The following is a 22,841-nucleotide window of genomic DNA, read 5'->3' as shown; positions in this document are numbered from 1 at the left end:
TTTCCAAAGAGAATACAATTTATTTATTTCAATAATTAAAGACAGTTCATGTATGTGCCCTGTATCAGGTATACATGTTTTAATTGTATATTATGTTTAAGGCCAATAGGATCTGTGGCTAATTGCTCATTTGGTTCTTAAAAAAACAGAAACATACAAAATCATCTTCTTTTTAATTATACAAACAGACCATATAAAATGTTCCCTGATATGTAAATGTAAAAATATGATTTACTCCACTGACATGGCCACTTGAGAAGGTACCACTGTGAGCATGATTCTGCCCTTGATGTGTCTGAATCTTTCCTCACCAGAATATACAATTCAAATGCATAGGACACAATGGCTTCTTTAGGATTTAAAAGAAGGTCTCATTTTAAGGACAGAAATACATAACACCTTAGTAACCACAGCTAAGTTTTTTAAGGGAGTTGTGGCAAAAATAAACAAAACAAAACAAAACAGAATAGGTACTCAAGAAAAAGCCATTTGAAAATAATCATGTAAAAGCAATTACTTTCCAAAAAAGTTGTATTTTTCTAATTACACTTTGCTAAACATCTGCTACCACAACATACATTTATATTTATTTTATGTAAATACATTTATTTAAATTATAATGTGTTGTTCTCTAAATAGTTATTAAACTTTTTGGAAATTTTAATCTATTTAAACCACTTTAATAAATAAGAATTGTCCCCTTTGACCTTTACAAACTGCCACAAAGCACATTTTAAAACCATCTTTAGTTGGGTATAAAGACACTTTGGCAACGTAGAATACGTGACCTTGGCAAGACCCAGCAAATACAGATGCCCCTGATCCCAGTAAAGAATACAGGCTGTAGAACACTTTATTTTCCTTATATTGAGCTGGAGTGCAAATGTAACCACTTATTAAATTGTCCACTAAATAGCAAAAGGACGTTTTACATAATTAAGAACAAATTCCTTCAACTCCGCCAATGCAAAAATAAAACAAGTTGCACAGATCAACAATCCAGAGCCTGATGGTGAAGACCGAAGATTGGTAGTTCACATGCCAATTGAAAGAGGACACCAGACCAACATTACAAATATGAAGAAAAAGAAGCTAAATATTTACTTATTACAAACAACTTAGCATAAGCACCAGCTATGTTCAGATGTGGCCACGTGTGGGCCAAGGATAAATGCTAAGATCACAGTGAACTAAAGCCATGACAATCTAGTTCTCTGTCCCTTCTATCAAACCTGAAGAGCAATGGGAACACAGCAGCCGCACTGGGCATTAAGCCCCATTTCAGTTGCTCATGCTATAGTAAGCCACCCCCGCCCTCAGCCCCAATCCCTTCCCCACAAACAAGAATCACAGTCAGTACATATTTGATTGATCCAGTTTATCCAGGGTCTAGAGATGTGGCCATAATTTGTCCAATACTCATTTTAAAGAGAATGCTTACATGAATTAATATTTGAGGACACTGAACCCGATGTTTGTGCATATTCTTAATATTCAAGGGGTTTAATATTCAAGGCATTTTAAAATGTCACCTACAGTACAAGTAAGATATTTCCATTTGGGTTAAAGACTGATAGTTTTATAATTGCATCTAAGATCTCGAATGTGAGACACTGGGCCGATCTCTGTTAAGGCAGGTGACGCTATCTTCAGTCATTCTTCACAATAAATGCACTCTTCTGTGGCTACAAAAATCCCAAATCCTTGAATGATCTACTGCCATTGGCTAGGTAAGGTTTTAGAAGGCACTTTCGGCTGTGTGCAACATTCCTCCTAACTCTCAGGCTGAATCTTAGAGAAATATTTAAAAAGCTGCGGCAAACTGATTTTAAAACTGGATGCTTTATTGATTGGCCTAATCGGGATAGTGAGGAGTCTGAACACAAGGCCCGTTAACCTCTCTCTGTGCCGTGTGTCACCCATAGAGGAGATTTCAGACACGGGCCGCTCAATTCATCGTGGAGCTCACTTCAGCCTTCAACAGCCACAGGCCCCCTTCGGCTTTCCTTCACTTAACTGGTCAGCAGAGGGGTGGCCATTGGGCCGCACCACGCCCTCGGGAATCCAGGACTTGTCCACGCACCGCTCCATCCGCTTCATTATCAGGTCCAGGAGCGTCTCGATCGCCTCGCTTATGTTTGTCCCGTTGGCAGCGCTAGTTTCAAAGTAGGGGATTCTGGAAGACAGAGAGGCGACTCAGAAAATGACCGCTAGAGGGAAAGGACAGTGGGCTTTGCCCTTGATAATTCAACTTATAAAATAGAGTACAAATGTGCAGGCAACAAAAGCATTTTACTGCCCTGGCAGGTTTGGCGCAGTGGATAGAGCCGTGTGCAGACGGAAGGGGGCTGGGTTCAATGTCCATCAAGGGTACAGACCTCGTTTGCAGGCTCAATCCCCGGCCCTGGTTGGGACACAACGGGGAGGTAACCAATTGATGTGTCTCTCTCACATTGATGTTTCTCTCCCTCTGTCTCTCCCTCTCCCTCCCTTCCACTCTAAAAATCAATGGAAAAATATCCTCAGGTGAGAATTAACAAAACAAAACAAAAGCATTTTACTACCATAGGGTACATTAAAAAGTGAAAAAGACCGGCCGGTGTGGTTCATTGGTTGGACATCGTCCCGCACACCAAAAGGTTGCCCATTCAATTTCGGATCAGGGCACATGCTGGGTTGCAGGCTCAACCCCTGACCCCTCATAGGGGGCATGCAGGAGGCAGCCATGGATGCTTGCTCCCTCGCTCTCTCTCTCTCTCCCTCTTCCTTCCTAAAAATCAATAAAAATATTTTTAAGTTAAAAAACAATAAAATAAAATAATTAACACTGCATCCCTAATAGAGATGTGAAACTTCTGAAAGTTTTAATTCCCATTTTACAAATATTAAACCGTGGCCCAGAAAGACGAAGTAACTTGCCCCATTTCGCAATGCTAGAAAAGAACAGAACTGGTAGTGGGATCCACAGCTGTTTGATTCCAGTAACCAACTTAGTCATAGCCTCTACTGGTTGCAAACTTACATACATTATGTGGGGATTTCCAAAACAGGTAAATCTCTTTTACTTGCTGCACATGGCTGGGGGCGGGGGCGGGGGGCAATGGGACTGCATTAGAGAGAAATGAGAGGTCGCTGGCGGTGTCTGCCAAATGCTTTATTGCCTGTCAACTCCAGCTGGTATTCCTGCACCAGCCACTTGCAGACATTCTGAATTCTGCATCTCAGAGTTCCTCACGGGTATCTATCTTAAGTGTGCTTGGTTTGTTATCCAAAGGCCTGTGGTATATGTATAATTTTTTAAGTAACTCACAGAGCATTATTTCAAAACTCTAAGGCTGCTTTTCACATAATCTCTTGGTGATCACCCTTTATACATTTGAATTCATCTTTACCACAGGATTAATCAACTGCCAAATTCTTCCTGCTTCTTAATAAAGCCATGATAATAATAAGTTGTATTTCCTCAAACTGTTGATTTCATTTCTACCACTTAGTAAGGAATCTGACCAAAATGATCTCTGATGTGAAAAAACTCCGAAAGTAAACTGTTTAGCACCTCAGAGAGTCCTGCAAATGAATTGAGTAAAATATTTCTTACATTTATAGGGACTTTAAAATCGTCCACTATTACTTTTCTTATAGAATGTCTTTGTTTTCCTGCATTCTCCTAGCATCTTATGCCTACATTAATGACTCTGATTACAATTTCAGTTACTCTTGTATTATTTCCTGGCTAGAAGCAGCTTCCACATGAGAACTTTTACAGTTTTAAAACCTTCTTGAGCTTTTACGGATGTTTGCAGAACTGTTCTGCTTCTTATGTCACTACAAATAGGTTAGGCCGTTAGGGACAGAAGGTTACTTCTCCATTGGGATTCCCCAAGGTGCTATCTCACTGCACACTTCCTATAGGAGCTAGAACTTGACCTCTGCAATTCTCTCCTGTTCTAGTACAGCTTCTAAAAACTGGTAAGAAACTATGATTTCATTTGAGTATTTCTCTATCCATCTCTAAATTTTGCAAGACATGGTTGCTGCAATGATTCTCCCATGCCCACGTTGATAGCCCTTCATATGCTGACTCAAAAATATCTTGATCAGAAAAGGGTCTACCAGGCAAATTACATGGTGTTAGTGGTTTTGTAACCACTGCCTATCTACCACTTTGGTTACTGTCAGTCTTTTCTCCGCCCTCTTTATCTGTCACCTTATCCACAAAATGAAGATAATACATATTTTCTAACCCCCTGGTCTCATGCAGTATTTGATTACCAAGTGTTAAGAGAGCACCCTGTATGTGGACTCAATAAATTATTATTCATCAAGTATCTATGATGTTATTGAATTAAGTCCGAGGGAGAGTTTGTGATGTTGCCATTGTTACGGAAATTGAATTTAGGATTGAGAGGACTCAAAACTTAAATACTTACATTTTCTTCATTATGTTCTTTCTCAGTTATACCCATGAAGACTCATTTAATGTCTACAGAACAGTTCTTATACTTAAGGGGAAGACCTGCTCACTCTGTTGCCATTAGAAATATACTGTTTCATGGAAAGGCAACTGAAAAATGCATCCCTCCCTCTAAGAATAATAGACTGAAATGGAAAATATAAAAAAAAAACCAACGTAGTCGAATAGTAAACTTCTTGTAAATACTAGTCATGATAATGTACATCTAACTTTTAAAATTTGCACAAACGCAATTATAAATCTTTCCAACTCGTGTCCTCAGACTCATGGAATGCCTTAACCTCTTTCTACTTTCCATAGTTTCTTCCCTTTCAGCTCCTGAAAATTACCTCACAGTCACTTTGAAGGCATAAATGAGAAAACATAGTTGATAGTATTTTTAAAACCTATGCGTGGAAGTTACAGACAATTTGGACAATGGTCAGGAGCCATAACCTCTAGAGCAGGGGTGGGCAAACTTTTTGACTCGAGGGCCACAATGGGTTCTTAAACTGGACCGGAGGGCCGGAACAAAAGCATGGATGGAGTGTTTGTGTGAACTAATATAAATTCAAAGTAAACATCATTACATAAAAGGGTACGGTCTTTTTTTTTTTAGTTTTATTCATTTCAAACGGGCCGGATCCGTAGTTTGCCCACGGCTGCTCTAGAGTCAGGCTTCCTGGAGACAAATCTAGTAACACTTGTTACCAACTGTGTAACACTGGCAAGCTATTCATCTCTGTGCCTCAGCTGCTTCATCTGTAAAACTAGGTAATATCGGGATCTTCTTATAAGGATTGAGTTGACTTTAAAGCACTTATAATAATAATAATAATAATAATAGTAGTAGTAATTAGCTACCCTTTTTTCTCCAAAATATAAGGATATATGATACCAAGAATTAGCCAATCAACTGCAACCTTATCATGCAATGTGACCAAGATGCAAGTTTATTATATGACCTGCATATTTATGGTTCAAGACAGGGCATTCATACTGGATGGCTATTGCTGTGTTGGATTGTTGTCATTTTTTAAATTTGACAATCTAAGGGAAAAGAGGTCAGTGCCCCTGACTAAATTTGATATCTGGGACCAGGCCTTCCTGCATCAGGATGGTTCACTCAGACTTACCTGTCCCAGCCAAAGTGCTCCAAAGCATTTGCCTCCCTTCATTCCCCAAACACCTCATTCCCCCAAGTGGCCATCACCAAGTGCTGACACAAAATGGACCTTGCTTTATTAATACTACAATATAAATGACGGATGCCTCTAGCAGCGCTGTGAGCTACTGTCTAATGTTTACTAACTTAAGCAAATATTTGATCTGTAGTAATTCAGGGTATATGAGTTAAGATGTATATTTCAAGTCTCTCATATTAAGAGATGTACAATATTAACAAGATGTAGTTTAGATTTATAACCCCAAATGCAAGTAACAAACTTATACCTTTCAATTAAAAGTACACTTTCCTGCCCTTTGTGAACCTCCAGGTCATGTGACCAGGAGTCAGGTTAACAACTTGAAAATCTTTAGACTGATCATTCGGCGTCTTCTGAGCAATTAGGGCAAAAGAGGGTTTTGTTTCTACGGGAATAGAATACTAGAGCTCACTCCACTCTCAGCTCTTTGAACTGCCAGACAAAAAGCAAACCAGATGAGATCCATAGAGAAGACCCCGAAATAAGACTTTCCTTCCGTAATAAAATGATGCCTCAGAGACAGAAATGTGCCTTGTGCTCACATTTGAAAGCTGGACTGCTCAGCTTGTCTTAAGGGCACAGAAAGTTTAGTGGATGGAGTTAATAATATTTTTATGTGCATATATTCTTGGTGTTGACTTTTAGAAGGAATTTGAGGTGCTTAATCTGAACACTTCCCTGTATCTGTAAAGAGGAGTAACCGTGGCTCATGGGTCATGGTAAGGAGGCAATGAGATAATACATGTAAAGGGCTTAGCACAAGCCTAACATCCAGCAAACGCTCAATAAAAGTTCATCTAATGAGATTTTCTCTAAAAATGATGTTCTGTTTTTCCTAAAATATGGTAGGCAAAAGTTCAGTAATCTTAAATTCAAGAGGATCAGTTCTTTTTTTTTAACCATAGAAAGAATAGTATTGTTCCTTCTCTCCACGTGGTGGCGCTAATATAGCATTACCAGGGAGCAGTATCTCCCAACGTTTGGGGAAAAAATCTCTGCAGCTAATGGTGATATCAATCTGTAAATGACCATTTAATGGCCATTTGGAACACATGCAGAACACCAATCTAGTGTGCTTTTAAAAACTAGATGAATCACAAATTTAAAAATGAAATGAAATAACATAATCAGAATGGCAAACAGCTTCAAATCAATGAGAAGCATCACTTGCCGGTTTTTCACTAAGATATCTATATCCCTAGCTCATGCCATAAATTAAGACCCGCGTCTAACTGGTTGCTTTTCTATTATTTATTTCCAAAGAAACTAGGAGATTCAAGTTTCCAGTCAGAATTTTTCAGAAATAAAAGCAAGTGCATTTGATAATTCTCCCAAATGGTTCTAGATATTTGGCTCACATGTGGATCAGAAATTATGGAGAAATTTTTCACTAAAGTAGGAAATGAAGTCTCATACTTTTAATGATCTTTTGGATGCTAAATGAATATGCTAGTACAGTCCAGAAGCAATTTTCAACCTTTCTCATCTCATGGCACACGTAAACTAATTACTAAAATTCTGTGGCACACAAAAAATATATTTTTTGCTGATCTGACAAAAATAGGTATAATTTTTACTAATTTACCAAAAAAAGATAGTAATTACCTACCCTTTTTACTCCAAAGGGATTTTAAAAATTATTTTTGTTTTAAATATGTTTTTATTTTTTTCAGAGAGGAAGGAAGAGGGAGAGATATAAACATCAATGATGAGAGAGAATCATCCATCAGCTGCCTCCCACATGCCTCCTACTGGGGATTGAGCCAACAACCCAGGCATGTGCCCTGAATGGGAATCAAACCATGATCTCCTGGGTCATAGGTCAATGTTCAACCACTGAACCATACCAGCCAGGCTCCAAAACAATTTTTTTTAATAAGGTGCCTATACTTGTATATAAAGATTTCTGGTACCAAGAATTAACCAATCAGATAAAACTTTATTATGCAATGTAACCAATTAGATGCAACTCTGTTATATGCCCTATATTTATGGCTCAAGACAGGACATTCCCACAGAATGGCTACTGTTGTGTTGACTGTTGTCCTTTTTTATTTGACAATCAAAGAGGTCAGTGCTCCTAACTAAATAATCAGGCATTGCATGTTTTAAATTCTGCGGCACACCAGCTGAAAATCGCTGCAGTAAAGGGCTGAGGTATGGACTGTCCAGCCTGGGAGATGGTGCCAAATGAACTCCAGATCCTGTTCTGACTTGTGTGGGGCTCTGGAAATCCTTGTGTGTTTAGTTGCAGCTGATGTTTGTGGTTTTAAAACATGCCCAATGACACATAATTAATTTATTTCTCAAAGAAAGGATGTCATCCAATTAGCAAAGCATCAAACTACTAGAGATCAGGCTATTCATACCCCATTTCCTCTAGTTCAGGCTAGATAGACACAGAGCGTTCTGCTGAGCTAAACCGCTTGAAATTCCAGAAATGGTCTGTACTCATATTATTAATGTGGTAAATAAATGTTTTTAAAGTCATCCTTCATTCCAGAAACTCTTGAGCACCTTCCTCATCAATAGCCAGCAGCCTTCAGTGGGAACACAAGTTGTTTTAATTTTGCAGCCCCTAAAAGTCTAAACCTTAAAAGTTCCCGTCACACACTAAAAAAAAAGTGTAGCTATATGTGGTGATGAGTGTTAACTACACTTATTTTGGTAATCATTTTGCAATATATATATACACATCAAACCATTATATTGTACACCAAAAACTAATACAGTATTACATGTCAATTATCTCAATGTTTAAACATTTGCTGCCTATTTCTTGGCACAGCACATGAAATATGTACATTCAATTATCACGCTTTCATCGCATTCACAATTTTCTCTATTATCCTCAACTCTGAATCAAGGACAAAGTCTTCTAATGACCACCGACTATCCTCTGTAAGTAAAGCAGAGTGTGGGAGGGAATTTAGGTGCAACCAGAGTAAAGTCCTTGCCTGCCCACAGGGGCTGGTGCTCCCTCCATACCAATCCTAGTGTCCCTCCCGATCTATATCACAGCTGGTTTAATGAACTGTGTGAGAAAAAAAAATCCTTTTTCTTTTTAGCATAGAGTTTCCAATGGGAAGTCACTGAGCACGCTACCCTCACCCATGCATGGTATCAGTAGACAAGTGCTTTCTATTCTGGGCATAAGTGTTCTGTCCAGCTATTTTGTCCAGGAAAGTATCTGCCAGCAGGCACACCTGACAGTAACTTGGCGTCTACACCAGTGGTTCTCGCCGTCCTCAACCAGCAGCAGCAGTAGCATCTACCAAAATCAGAAACGGTGGGTCACAGCTCTCAGGTGATTCTGATGCACACTAAAGCTTCAGCTCCGACAGCGTCACCTACAAGAGGAATGTTGGCAATACTGCTCTCGTCTGCTATCTTTGTCACTGACTTTGTGGCTATTCTGTGTGTGTGTGTGTGTGTGTGTGTGTGTGTGTTAATCCTCACCTGAGGACATTTTTCCATCGACTTTTAGAGAGAGTGAAAGGGAGGGAGGGAGAGAGGGAGAAAAAAATATGAATGTGAGAGAGAGACATCAATTGGTTGCCCCCCAACACATGTCCCCAGGGTGGGGAATTGAACCCTAAACCCAGGTACAGGTCCTTGACCAGGAAATTGAACCCCTGACGCTTTGGTTGATGGGTCATGCCCTAATCACTGAAAAACATAGGCCAGGGCTTTGTAACTGTTCTTAAAAATGTTTCAGCAACAGTGTGACTTGTAATAGTTTTTACTGGCAGGACTAAGAATTTGAACAAACCTCTGTTTTGTTCTCTCCTCTGACTTCAATGACAATATTATTCAATGTAACATACTGCAAAGCATTGTTTTGCACTTGTTCTATAAGAACTTGATTGGTTTACCAATAATCCACTTTGTTGTGCTAGGAAGTGGCTCAAGAACATCATATTACAATTTAACCAAGTCTATAGCAAAAAAGATTCTGCAGGAAATTAGGGATAAATGGATTCTTAGTCTACTAAAACTAAATTTCCTGATAGTCATCATCATGCATTCAGCTCGCTCTTTCCATTTCGGGCTGCTGCATGGAGTTCTCATTCTCTGATTTCCTTGTCCCAGCACACACAGATGTATGTTCCGTATTTGCACTGTAACACGTCCTTTGTTAGGTTTGCAAAGCTTTTCTGAGACACAGTGTGTCATTCTCTGAATGTATATTTCAGAGAATCACTTGTGAACCACTGATCCATTTTTATGAATTGAGGATAGAAGGCAGCACAATAGTAACAAAAATGCAAATTTATCAGACAACATACAAATGATATGTAGATATGTCATGCCCAGCTGGTGTGACTCAGTGGTTGAGCATTGACCCATGAGCCTGGAGGTCACAGTTCAGTTCCCAGGCAGGGCACAGCCTACAGAACTATACTCTATACTTCCTAAATGTTAAAGGAATTTTGTTTCCATTCCTTTCCATTCTTCTCCAATAGTTTCAATTCCCTTATCTGCTAATCCCATCTCTCCTCATCTTTATTCAATCCAGAAACTTCAGATTGAGCCTCTCTCTTTAAAATACTCCCCAAACCTGTAATCTGAGCACAGATGAAAAGCAATCCCTGTATCCCCAGATTCTTCACATAGTTCGAAAGCAACCTTGGGCTCAGGCAGGATGTGGAATGAACCAAGGAAACCAGCAAAGGGCTGAAGAAGCTCGGAGGAGGAGGAAGTCAATCCCGACTCTGCCCCAAACTTGAGAGTATACTTGTTTGATGTAGCTAACTGCACTGGCTGCCCTAGGTTTTGTTCTTTTGACCTTTACTAGCACACTTCTCAAAAGCACGGTCTAGGCCCGTGGTTTCCATTGCTTCATCACTTATTTCCTCCTCACCTCCTTGCAACATGGCTCCCAGCTTCAATGCTGTGTTCTTGTGGTATCAGGTCCCGACCACTACATTACAGGAGTGCCTCTCAAGGGAGGAAGAGAGCATATCTCAACCCCTGTGCATGCAATCACATGGAGAGCTTTGAAAGATACCAATGTCCAGGCCCCCACCTGTGGTGGCTTTGAATATGTCAATGACATTTCCCAGAATTCCCTTCCCAGGTAGGTCGGACCACAGAGAGATCTGGGGGACGGAAGTGAAGCAGAAGCTATTCTGTAGCTCTCCCACGTTGTTGCTTACCTGCTGGCTCATCTCGTTGGCATAAGCCAGCAGCCAGACCTGCACCTGCTCCATCTTCCCCTAGATCCTCCTCCAGCTTCTCCCACTCCTGGGCCAGGTGTGAGTGTTTAGCTCTGTGAGCAGAGCCCTGGCTGCTGCAGGACACCCACGCCATCCAGGTCAGAGGCGACAATGACTGACAAGGTTTGGGTCAGTAAGTATGGGTCCAGCTGCTTCTTGCTCTCTACCACTGTAGATCCAGCTTCCCTTCCTGACTGCCTGTCCTCTGGACCCCAAGCTGCAGCATCAGACACAAAACTACACCTGACAGAGACTGTCTACCCAGCTCCCATGAGAGCATAAAGTCAAACCCCTCTGTAAGTATGTTTGTTCACAGAACCCTGCCTGGTAAACCACTCCAGACCAATTATGTCAGAAGCTCAGAGGCGAGGCCCGAACATGAGTATTTGTTAAAAGCTCCCCAGGTGCTTCTAACATGGTTCCCCACCCTCTACCCTGAGTGAAAACCTCCACATCTGACTGCAGATCCTCACCAGCGTGAGCCAGCCTAGTTGATGGGAACCACCCCCTTCCCGGTGCTGGATTTAAGATGTAAAATCCTGTTCTGCCCGACCTGTGTATTTTCTCTGATTTAGTCCTTTTCCTTTTCACAAATCCAGCCCCTCCCTACTTCACAGATCACTGCAATCTCCCTGTCTCCAGTCTTTCCTCCTGTTCCATCTCCCCTCTCCTCCTGCCCATACCCCCCTCACAGCCCCCCCAACCCCCGCCCACCCTGACTGATCTGGAAAAGTGCGGATGACATCCCTCTGTGCTCAAAGGCTTTCAGCAACTCCCTGTCCCCCAGGAAACCAATTGCACTCTCCTTAGGTGATAGTCAAAGCTCTGCAGCCTCTGGCCTCTTCCCACGGGGCCGACCTATCCTTGCACTCTCTTCCCAGTGTGACTCCCATCCTTGAGTGCTTTCTGAACCTCCATCAGCCCCAGGAAGAGCACAGCCGGGCTCAGACAATGAAAAGGGAAAGAGCCTCCTCTGGCCTCTTTGGATTCTAACAACCAAAGCCACTTGCCAGGTAACGTCCCTATAGACCTCACCCCTCCCACCCCTTCCTTCTCAACCCCACTGGCTGCCTCCCCTTGATATTAAGGGTAATTAATACACATATATTTGAGTGCTCATTTTTTTTGAGGCAGAAAAAAAAGTAAAATACAAATTCCTGTGTAATGGTACCCTTGACACTTTAACAAAAAGGGCTGACCCCTCCTTTTATGTCCAATGAATGCGCCGCTATACGATCCTCTTCCCAGAGCTCAAGGACGAAGACAGTTTTAGTTGATTCTCCATAAAAGCACAGCCTAAACCACAGGGGATCTTCACACTCCTCTCCCAGCACAGACACTTCAAAGCCAAGAAGGCCCTCGTGTATGCTGGAGGTCTCTACAGCAATAGATGAACTGGCTTTGAAATGTCCTTGTTGGACATAAAGGATGTCCTTATCCCAGGGGTCACTTACTTGCATCTTGTAAAGGAGCCCTTACAAAATTAGGACATCTACCCTCAACGCTGTCTTTCTTCAAACACCAAGAGATTGAGAAAATGGGACTGAAGAACTGAACAAAGGCCCTTCTCCAATGCTTTTTCTATGGTCCCCACTATTATATAATACTAGAGGCCCGGTACACAACATTAGTGCACTGGGGAAGGGTCCCTCAGCATGGCCTGCGCCCTCTCGCAGTCCAGAACCCCTTGGGGGATGTCCGCCTGCTGGCTTAGGCCCAATCCTTGCTGCTGCGCTAGCCAGCTGTGAGCCCAGCTTCTGGCTGAGCGGCGTTCCCCCTGTGGGAGTACACTGACCACTAGGGGGCAGCTCCTGCGTTGAGTGTCTGCCCCCTGGTGGTCAGTGCTCATCATAGCGACTTGTTGTTCTGCTGTTCGGTCAATTAGCATATTAGGGTTTTATTATATAGGATTAACTTGCAAAGTAGATATTTGATACCTCCCAAGGCCTACAGCTGAGTGTTTTGTTTCTATTTTTTGCTTTTATCTTTTTTGTTATTTATTCATGTGCTAATGTTTAAATTGGACATGTTTTCTCTAGATTTCTCCACAAAAATACTCACCCATATTTCTCTGCAAGTCCTCTGGCCTCCTCCTCTTTCACTGCTCGCTGGTCTTCCAGATCACTCTTATTCCCACATAATACTATATCTGGGTTTTCACAATATGCATGCATTTGTAGCTGGCCTATTAATGTAAGAAGATAAGAAAATTATAGGTGAACAATAATGTAAGTGTATGACCAATGGAGAATACATGCAAAAGTGCTGTGAAAACTAAATGTATATACAGATATAGGGACCTGATACAGTGCTTTCAAAGCATCAGCGCCCTCATCTGTCAAACTGAATGGATGAGGCAGAGGTGTGAAACTACTCCTGCCCTCAAACACAGACCCCAGCTTATGTATATCAGAGAGGAAAGGGAATACTTAACCCTCTAAAATTGTGCATGTGCACAAGTGCACCCACATGTGCACGCATGCATGCACACACACACACACACACAAACAGGTGGCAGTCTTTTTATGAAGGCCATTTGAAAAAAACTTGGAGGATTTCCTAGTGCTTATTGCTAATCTTTTTTTTTTTTAGAGAGAAAAAGAAATATTGATTTGTTGCTCTACTTATTTAAGCATTCACTGGTTGATTCTTTTTTTTTTAATTGTTTTATTGCTTAAAGTATTACAAAAAGTATTACATATGTCTCCTTTTTTTTACTGGTTGATTCTTGCTAGTGCCCTGACTGGGAATCGAACACACAACTTTGACGTATCAGGACAATGCTCTAACCAATTGAGCTACCCAGCCAGGATACTTATAGTTCATCTTAAAACTATTTTTTACATATTTCTCTCCACAGCAATCACAATTTTAAGAGTTATCTTCCTATTAGCTAACCTATTTCTACCTGAAGTGTTTCTCATATTTTTCTATTATTCTAAGGCTGAATCAATTCATTTAATACACAATACAGAGTTAAATGAAGAGAGGAAACCCAGAATAAAGAGTCAATGATTCATTCACCAGAACCAAGAAAAAGCAGGAGACTACAATTCTTATTCCACAGCTTTTAGTTCTTTTCACTGGAAAACCTGTAAATAGGCATAATTTCAAATCAAACAAAAGAACTTCATTAAGCTGAGTAGTTTAATCTCCCTAAGAAGGAAAATAAAGTCTTATTTCTTACTTGTCACACCCCGTAATGAAATTAAAACAGCCCAAGCTTTCACAAAATTGATGGCCTAATTTATTTTTCACATGGTTAACCAGAGAAGTGTTGACATTTTAGTTCCTCATTATGAAGTCATGTTCGTTTTATCTTATCAAACATGATAAGTCATGGCAGCAGGCATGAATTTCAGCTTGATACTTGGTGTAGAATTTCAGAACAATGACCTTTGCCCTAAAGGGACAAGTAGGAAAATAAGCACTATACAGGGCAAGACCAAGCTGTGTAGTTTCCAATAAGAGCCATGCCCTTTTTTTCCTCTGTGCTGTTACACACGCTGTCCCCACACCCTTGAATACACAACCGCAACCTTCCTTCAGGGACTCCCCACCCTTCCTCTAAGACTTGCTTCTTAGTTACCTCTGCTGTGAAATCTTTCTGGTCTCCAGAGTGGCTCTGTGCTCTGTTAACACCTTCTATGTCCAGTGTCATGGTCATAAGCATGAACTCAGGATCCAGTGTGTCTAAGGCGGAAGCCTGGCTCTGCCGTTTACTATCTGTGCCACTCTGGGAAACTTATTTGACTGCTTTGTACCTCAGTTTCCATATGTAAATGCTGATAATAATGGTACTTACTGTTAGGGTCACCAAAGGAGGAATGCATGAGGTCAAAAGTGGTAAAGAATTATAAATTTATTAGTGATCTGGAAACCAGATGGACTGAGCCCCAAAATGGCCCTAGCACCCAGGGACAGAAAGTAAGAGATTTTAAAGGACTCTAGGCGGGTTTTTTCCGGTGGGGAATTTACTGGGTGGGTCTGGATCCTGGGTAGGTCCATAGCAAATGGAATGTGGTCTAAACAAAAGGGAATGTCAGTTGTGAAATGATCTAAAGGTCAGTTTCCCAGGGGAGGGGATATCAATTCAATTATTTGATCAGACTTAACACTTACTTCATAGGATTAAAGTGGGGATTGAATGAGTTAATTCAGTGATTACTCAGGTAAGGTCCATGGACTAGCAGCCTAAGAACTTGTCCTATATAATAAAGAGCTAATATGCTAATTAGACCAAGCGGCAGAATGACCATCTGGATGACCTTCTGGATGAAGCCTGGGCTGCGAGGGCCAAGGCAGCTGGGACTGCGAGGGCTGAGCCCCTTGCATGAATTTTGTGCATAGGGCCTCTAGTTAGAAATATAATTCTAAGGTCTCAACCCAGATCTACTGGATCAGGAACACTCGGTAGAGGGTCCAGAATCTGTGTTTGTTGTGATAGACAGACAGATAGACAGACATATCTATACTAATAATAGAGGGATATGCAAATTGTCCAGGACGCCATCACAGTAACAGTAACAACCAGCAGGCTGCATGGGGTGACCAGGCCAGCAGGGGGATTAGTGAGGAACGACCAAACAACTGAACAGCAGGCTGCGAGGGGCGACCAGGCCGGAAGGGGGGGGGGAGTGGGGGGGGCCAGTAAGGGGCAACCAAGCCAGCAGGGGAGGGCAGTTGGGGTGACCAGGCTGGCAGGAGGGCAGTTAGGGGAGATCAGGCTGGCAGACAGAGGCAGTTAGGGGTGATCAGGCTGGTGGGGGGGGGGGGGGGCGGGCAGTTAGGGGCGATCATGCAGGCAGGCAGGTGAGCAGTTAGGAGCCAGCGGTCCCGGATTGTGTGAGGGATGTCCTCTGGATCAGGCCTAAACCGGCAGTCGGACATCCCCCGAGGGGTCCTGGATTGGAGAGGGTGCAGGCTGGGCTGAGGGGACCCCCCCCCCAATGCACAAATTTCATGCACTGGGCCTCTAGTACACACAGACACACACACATACACACATACACATACATGTATATATGTATATATTTTAAACTATTATTTAGTAAAATAATATTTTTATTGAAGTTATATTAGTAAAAAAGTTTATATAAGTTAAATAAAAATGAAGAAATGCTAGAAGTGAGAAGAAAAATAAAATGTATAAATCAACAAATGTTTACTTCTAATTAAGATTTGATATTACCAACTCTAACACTGAACATTATATCTTTAAAAAAACAGGACTAGAGAAGAGGAGAATACTTTCCATTAAAGATATGAAATCTTCAATATGTATTATTTACCTAACTGGGCGGTAAGGACTCTTTTATCCTATAAGGGGGGAAAATACATACATACCCATAATTTCACATAATTTTGTCTATTATCTAAAATATATAAAGCCCAGAAGGGCAAGATTTATCTAACGTCTCAGTTTCCCTTTCTACCGATGGAAAAAGAAGTGGGTTTATTCTTTTTCGGTGTCAAAATTCTATGAGCACATATCTAACAAGAGCCCTTATAAAGTGCTTGAGCCTGGCAGGCGTGGCTCAGCGGTTGAGCATCGACCTATGAGCCAGGAGATCGCGGTTTGATTCCTGGTCAGGGAAAACGCGCAGGTTGTGAACTCAATCCCCAGTGTGGGGGTGTGCAAGAGGCAGCCAATCAATGATTCTCTCTTATCATTGATGTTTCTATCTCTCTCTCCTTCTCCATTCCTCTCTGAAATCAATAAAAACATTTTTTAAAAAGAACACGACCTGAGTAGCTCCACAAGCAGCACATCAAAGGGAGGGCTCAGTCCTATCTGGTTTGGCTCAGTAGATAGAGTGTCAGCCTGAGGACTGAAGGGTCCTGGGTTCCATTCTGGTCAAGGGCACATGCCTGGGTTGTGGGCTTGGTCCCCAGTGGGGGACATGCAGGAGGCAGCAATCAATGATCCTCTCTCCTCATTGATGTTTCTATCTCTCTCTCTCTTTCCCTTCTTCTCGGAAATCAATAAAAATATATTTTAAAAAAGGGAGGGCTCATCAGGCACCGGACCCTGCTGGGGCAAGTTCTGCTTGTGGGGTCAACCCTCACATAGCAGCTCATACACTGGACAAGGTCAATCCTCACAGTCAGTGAGCCTGAGAGTCAACCCCACCTGTGAATGGGCCAAGAGCAATCAAGACTAAACTACAACAGGAGGGCTCACCTAACCTACAAAATGTACACTTTTGGATCACCCAAATAAGGTGAAGATTCCATCAAAAAACTATGAGAACTGCCCAGCTGGTGTGGATCAATGGTTGAGCATGAACCTATGAACCAGGAGATCACAGTTCGATTCCAGGTCAGTGCACATGCCCAGCTTATGGGCTCGATCCCCAGTAAAAGGAAGCCAATCAATGATTCTCTCTCATCATTAATGTTCCTATCTCTCTCTCACTGCCTCTCTGAAATCAATAAAAATATATTTTTTAAAAAGATCAATGGAGCAAAATAGAAAGTCCCAAAATAAACCCACGCCAATATGATCAAGTAATATTTGACTGAGGCCAAGAATATACAATGAGATAAAGAAGGTCTATTCAGTAAGTGGTGTTGAAAAATTGGACAGGTACATGCAAAATATAAACTAGACCACCTTCTTACACCATATATAAGAAAAAACTCAAAATGGACTAAAGATGTAAATGTAAGACTCAAAACCCTTAAAACTAGAAGAAAACATAAGGGGTAAAATCTCAGACACTTCTCTTAGCAATAGTTTTTCTGATAATTTCCTCTGGCAAGAGAAACAAAAGAAAAATAAACAAATTCGGCTACATCAAACTTAAAAGATTTTGCATAACAAAGGAAACCATCAACAAAATGAAAACACAACCTACTGAATGAAAAAAGATATTCACCAATGATGCATCCAGTAAGGGTTAATATCCAAATTTTATAAACAACTTAACACCAAAAAAAAAAAAAGAACAATCTGGTTAGAAAATGGGTAAAGGACCTGAACAGACACTTCTCCAAAGAGAAGATATAGAGGGCCATATGACATATGTAAAGATGCTTAACATCCCTAATCATCAGAGAGATACAAAGTAGAACTACAATGAAATATCATTGCACACCTGCCAGAAAGGCTATCATCTATAAATCAACAAACAAATGTTGGCAGGGATGTGGAGAAAAGGGAACCCAGATGCACTGTTGGTGGGAATGCAGATTGGAGCAGCCACTTTGGCAAGCAGTATGGAAGTTCCTTAAAAATTAAAAAGGAAACTGCCTTATGACCTAGTGATTCCACTTCTGGGTATATATCCAAAGACACCCAAAACACTAATTCAAAGGAATATATGCACCACTATGTTCATTGCAGCATTATTTTTAACTAGAGGCCCGGTGCACAAAATTCTTGCACTGGGGGGCAGTCCCTCAGCCTGGCCTGCACCCTCTTGCAGTCTGGGACCCCTTGGGGGATGTCCGACTGCTGGCCTAGGCCTGATCCTGCGGCAATCGGACATCCCTCTAGCAGTCTGGGACCTCTCGGGAGATGTAGCAGTGTGCCAAGCAGCAGGTGGCCAGGGGGGAAGCGAGCCTAAGCCATCAGTCAGACATCCCCTGAGGGCTCGTGGACTGCAAGAGGGAGAAGGCCAGGCTGAGGAACCCCCTCGAATGCGTGAATTTCATGCAGAGGGCCTCTAGTATTGTAATAACTATGTACAGTGCCAATTCAGTACTGGAAATACCAGGAGGAACACTTTGTAAAGTATACGACTGTCTAACCACTATGCTGTATACCTGAAACTAATACAAAATAATATTAAATGTAAACTCTAATCTAGAATATTAAAAGCATAATATGCTAATTAGACCAGATGTCCTTCTGGACGACCTTCCGGAAGAAGGCAGGGCTGCAAGGGAAGCCTGGGTCCCGGGTGCCAGAGGGAAGCCAGTGCCAGCAGCCGGGAAAGGAAGGCCTACTCCTGCATAAATTTCATGCATCGGGCCTCTAGTACAATAAAATTAAAAAACAAAACTATGGTTTTCTATTATCAAAACCACAGCCAATGACCTAGCCGGTTTGGCTCAGTGGAGAGTGTCGACCTGCAGACTGAAGGGTCCTGAGTTCGATTCTGGTCAAGGGCATTTACCTAGGTTGCAGGCTCCTCCCCTGCCCAGGCCCTGGTTAGGGCATGTGCAGGAGGCAACCAATCAGTGAATTTCTCTCACATTAATGTTTCTCTCTGTCTTTCTCTCTCTCTTCCTCTCTCTAAAAATCAATGGAAAAATATCAAGTGAGGATTTGAAAACAAAACAAAACAAAAAAACCCACAGCCAATACTAACAAATCACCAAGTAACTTTGAAGTAGGAGGTAATTTTTAAGTGTTTTCATTATAAAGATTTGGATGTTAAAAATTTAACATCAGAGCCTTTCCCAATAGATTTTCTAGGTTTATACTAATGTAACTTATAAAGGTAAATGTACATTCGCAAGCTGTTATTTGGTCCAGTAGCAGGATTTTAGATTAGGATCTCTCCAAAAAACCAAAATGAAGACATATATAGACACACACACACACACACACACACACACACAGTGCTGGGACCACTTTTGCCAATGGAGTTCTAGAGTCCTCCAGGCAAATGCCTGGCCCTCAAAACAGAGAAGGGGCCTCTAAGCATAGAAGAGACATGCAGCCAGGGGTCTAATCCATTAAGCCTTGTATTAATCTGTGTAATATATGTTTTAAACCCTGGGATGATACAAGACTTGATAGCACACAATAGGCAAGCAGATACTTAGTGATTTAACCCCTCTAGGCCTGTATATCCTCATCTATAAAAGAGGGATGAGTCTCCTCTGTGAGAAAGAATGATTAAGAGATTTGCATGGAAAGCAGGGCCTTATACCTGGAGCATGGGAAGTATTCAACACATCAAAGTTGGTATTATTAGAAAGAGCAGAATATTTTAATTATCTTTTCCCCTAAACTAATAGACATGCTCCTTTATATAGCATTTTAAACAGCACTAGGATTTCTCCCAAATCAATTTACAACAAAAGTAGAATATAAGAGGGCATCTTATTGTAGGGAGTGGGAGGCAGGGGGACAATAACACTTACTTATCCAGTTCCTGACATTGAGGAAACTTTGTTCATTTGTCAGATCAAAAAGCAGAAGAAACCCCATAGCATCTCTGAAGAATGCTGTTGTCAAGCTCCGAAACCTAGGGACATAAAAGCAGACTGATCACCTAAACCATGGCCCCGCTCCTGAAACATAAAGCTACCATCAGTGCCCTCAGCCTCTCACCACAGTTCATCAGTAACAAATTAGATGTTTAATAATGTGCCATTGTTTATAATAACTTTACATTATACATGAATATTATAGCTCTTAGTTATACTAAATTTAGTGAAGAATGTGATTATAAATGACAATTTAATAGTATAAAGTTATGAGTATAATCAATATTAGGTATCTTACAAAATATAATAAATAGCTATCTAGAGCAAGAATAATTGAAAAATAAGCATAACCAATGGACATAAGACACTGGGGGGTACGGGGAGGCGGGGGAAATGTCAAGGGGGAAAAAAAGGAGACATATATAATACTCTTTGTAATACTTTAGGCAATAAAACAAAATTAAAAAATAAAAAAAGAAAAATAGACTTTTAAAAATGCCAACAATTATCAAAAATTATACTTGGAACATTCTTTTTTTAAAAAAAAATAACCTATCAATGAAAAAAATGTTTTTAAAACAAATTAGGTGCTGATATTCCAAAAGTGTATAAGACAGTTATTTATCACTTCTGTAAGTTTATGTGTTAATAGACCATGTGATTCAAAAACCCAGCCCGCTGGACAGGGATGACAGAACTAGTTCATGATCCTTTAGTATCACCCAAGAATCTATTGTCCAACTGAGAGTTCATTAGACCCAAACAATGGAGCTTGCTATGTATGTTTTCCTGTCCAGTGAAGGTTGGCTTGACTTGACATTACAATGTGTTTCATGACCTTTTGGTTTCAATCTCAGGCGTTAAGGTGGGAGCAGTAATGACTCAGTCCCTGTTCCTTTTTGGTACTCTCTCTTCCAAGGCTTTATCCTGCCGTCTCCCCTCTCTCCCTCCACCAGTCCTATTCACACCTCTTACTTTGCCTTTATACAAAGCCTACAATGGACAGACACAGGCTCCGAGGAAGAAAATACTGGTATGAATTTGTCATCTAATCTTCTAAGCTTTCTCAAATATTTTTAATCAATATTTTTACAAAAATAGTCCTCATCTTTAGAGATACATACCAAAATAGTTAGGAATGAATAATCTGATATTTGGAATTTGCTTAAAAATAATTTGGGAGAGGGAGTGAATAGGAATGAGGGGCATACATAAAATAAAATTGGCCACAGCTTGATGACTGTTGAAACTGGGAAACATAAGTTCATTATATACTTGAACTTTTCCATAATAAAACGTTTTTAAAAAGCCTTCAAAGAATCTGAGAGAAAAATCTGAAATCTTAGCTAATGAAAAGCAATTTTACATCGAGATTCCATGTGACTGATTTTGGTTAAGCAACTTCTGACCATATGGATTAATTCCAACTAGATTTTTCCACTCGGTTTTCAATAATAATACAGACAGGGGTGGGCAAAAGTAGGTTTACAATTAGGAGTACACGAAAGTGTATTTATTAATTATTGCATATTTTCCCAAACAAATAACTGTAAACCTGCTTTTCTTCTCCCCTTTATAACTCTGTGGCTTTTGTGCGGCTGCGTAAATAGCCAAGGTCAATGGAGAAAAGTGTATAAGCCTTTTAAAAATGAAGAAGACAAAAAAGAGACCATAAGTAAGTTTGATCCATTTTGAAAAAGATTCGTTTTTCCTGTGACTTTGTATGAAATAAAGCCACGATTATCAACTCAGGCTGATAAATGTCCTGCTAATTGGGCAGCATGGCGTATCCAGGTGCAAGTGACCTGATCATCTGGCTTCTTCCTGCTCGGGTCCCTGTATGAGAAGTGTCGCTGCTTTTCCCTTTCCTCCAGGAGGAAGCACATGCATAACGGAGGGCCTCCTACCTCTCCTGCCCTGCTGTGTCCCACAACTGCAGGTGGATTCTCTGGCCTCTGCCAACGGCTCCATCTGGCCCATTGGCCCTGTACACCTACAACAGCAAAGTAAAAGAGAGAGAGAACTTTCTGAGAACAGTGAACTCTTCTTACTTCCGTATTCAGTACAACTATAGCACAAACCTCTAAAGAAAATCCCATGTGGAATATAACCTTGTTTGTATTTTATCCCAAATAATTATCTTTAGGTAACACAATAATTTGCATGAACATGTATATATACATCATATATTTTTATAAACATATTATGAAATATATAAATAATACATAATTTCTGTAACATAATAATTAGCTCACCTTTCCTCAAAGAACCATCAGGTCATGCATTTCAAGAAATATTACCTTTCTATGACTTTTCCCATCCTATCTTTAAAAATACTCTTAAAACAATTTCATAGGAAGTACCTCTGAAACTCTCTTTCTCCATACAAGCAATGAAAACATCAGTACAAACTGTCAAAATCAACTTTTTCAGAACTCTGAATATCAGTAAAAGTAATAAGCTTTGTGCTATTTTCACTTATCCTATTCTCATCTCCCCCTTCCTGGTTCCCAGTAGTCCTGAAAACCAACATATACATAACTATGATAGCTGTGAAAACCATCAGTATAGCAGCAGTGGAGGCAAAACAGGTTTGGAGCTGCCCCTAAAATCTCATCCCCAGAGAACTGAAAGCTGCGTGTAAAACCCCATTCCCAAGCCTGGTCTTTATGTTATCTGCCTCAGAGCTGGCTCTATGAGAATAACCCTACCCCTTGGGCATTGTTGAAAATAATCAGCATCAAGTATTTAACATTACAGTTACCAAAGGCAAAAAATGCCAGTTGGGGCTAACAAAAA

At 40.9% G+C, this 22,841-nt stretch overlaps 1 protein-coding gene across 4 annotated transcripts in view; it reads right to left on the bottom strand.

Annotated features, from left to right (window-relative positions):
• The window catches only part of RAB27A (RAB27A, member RAS oncogene family), a 66,985-nt gene continuing 44,144 nt past the window's right edge, over positions 1 to 22,841 (bottom strand). For all 4 annotated transcript variants that reach the window (XM_070422374.1, XM_070422382.1, XM_070422365.1 and 1 more), the window contains 4 exons: positions 21,950 to 22,035; positions 19,977 to 20,080; positions 12,939 to 13,062; positions 1 to 2,176 (listed from right to left, as the gene is read on the bottom strand). In XM_070422374.1, the coding sequence (XP_070278475.1) occupies positions 1,978 to 2,176; positions 12,939 to 13,062; positions 19,977 to 20,080; positions 21,950 to 22,035 (513 nt within the window). In that variant the 3' untranslated portion in view covers positions 1 to 1,977. The remainder of the gene's footprint in view (positions 2,177 to 12,938; positions 13,063 to 19,976; positions 20,081 to 21,949; positions 22,036 to 22,841) is intronic.

Source organism: Myotis yumanensis, unplaced genomic scaffold (genome assembly GCF_028538775.1).
Source record: "Myotis yumanensis isolate MYYU_CA2020_CCGP unplaced genomic scaffold, mMyoYum1.0.hap1 SCAF_1, whole genome shotgun sequence".
In the NCBI taxonomy this organism is placed as follows: domain Eukaryota; kingdom Metazoa; phylum Chordata; class Mammalia; order Chiroptera; family Vespertilionidae; genus Myotis; species Myotis yumanensis.
This window is presented reverse-complemented; position numbering and strand designations above follow the sequence as displayed.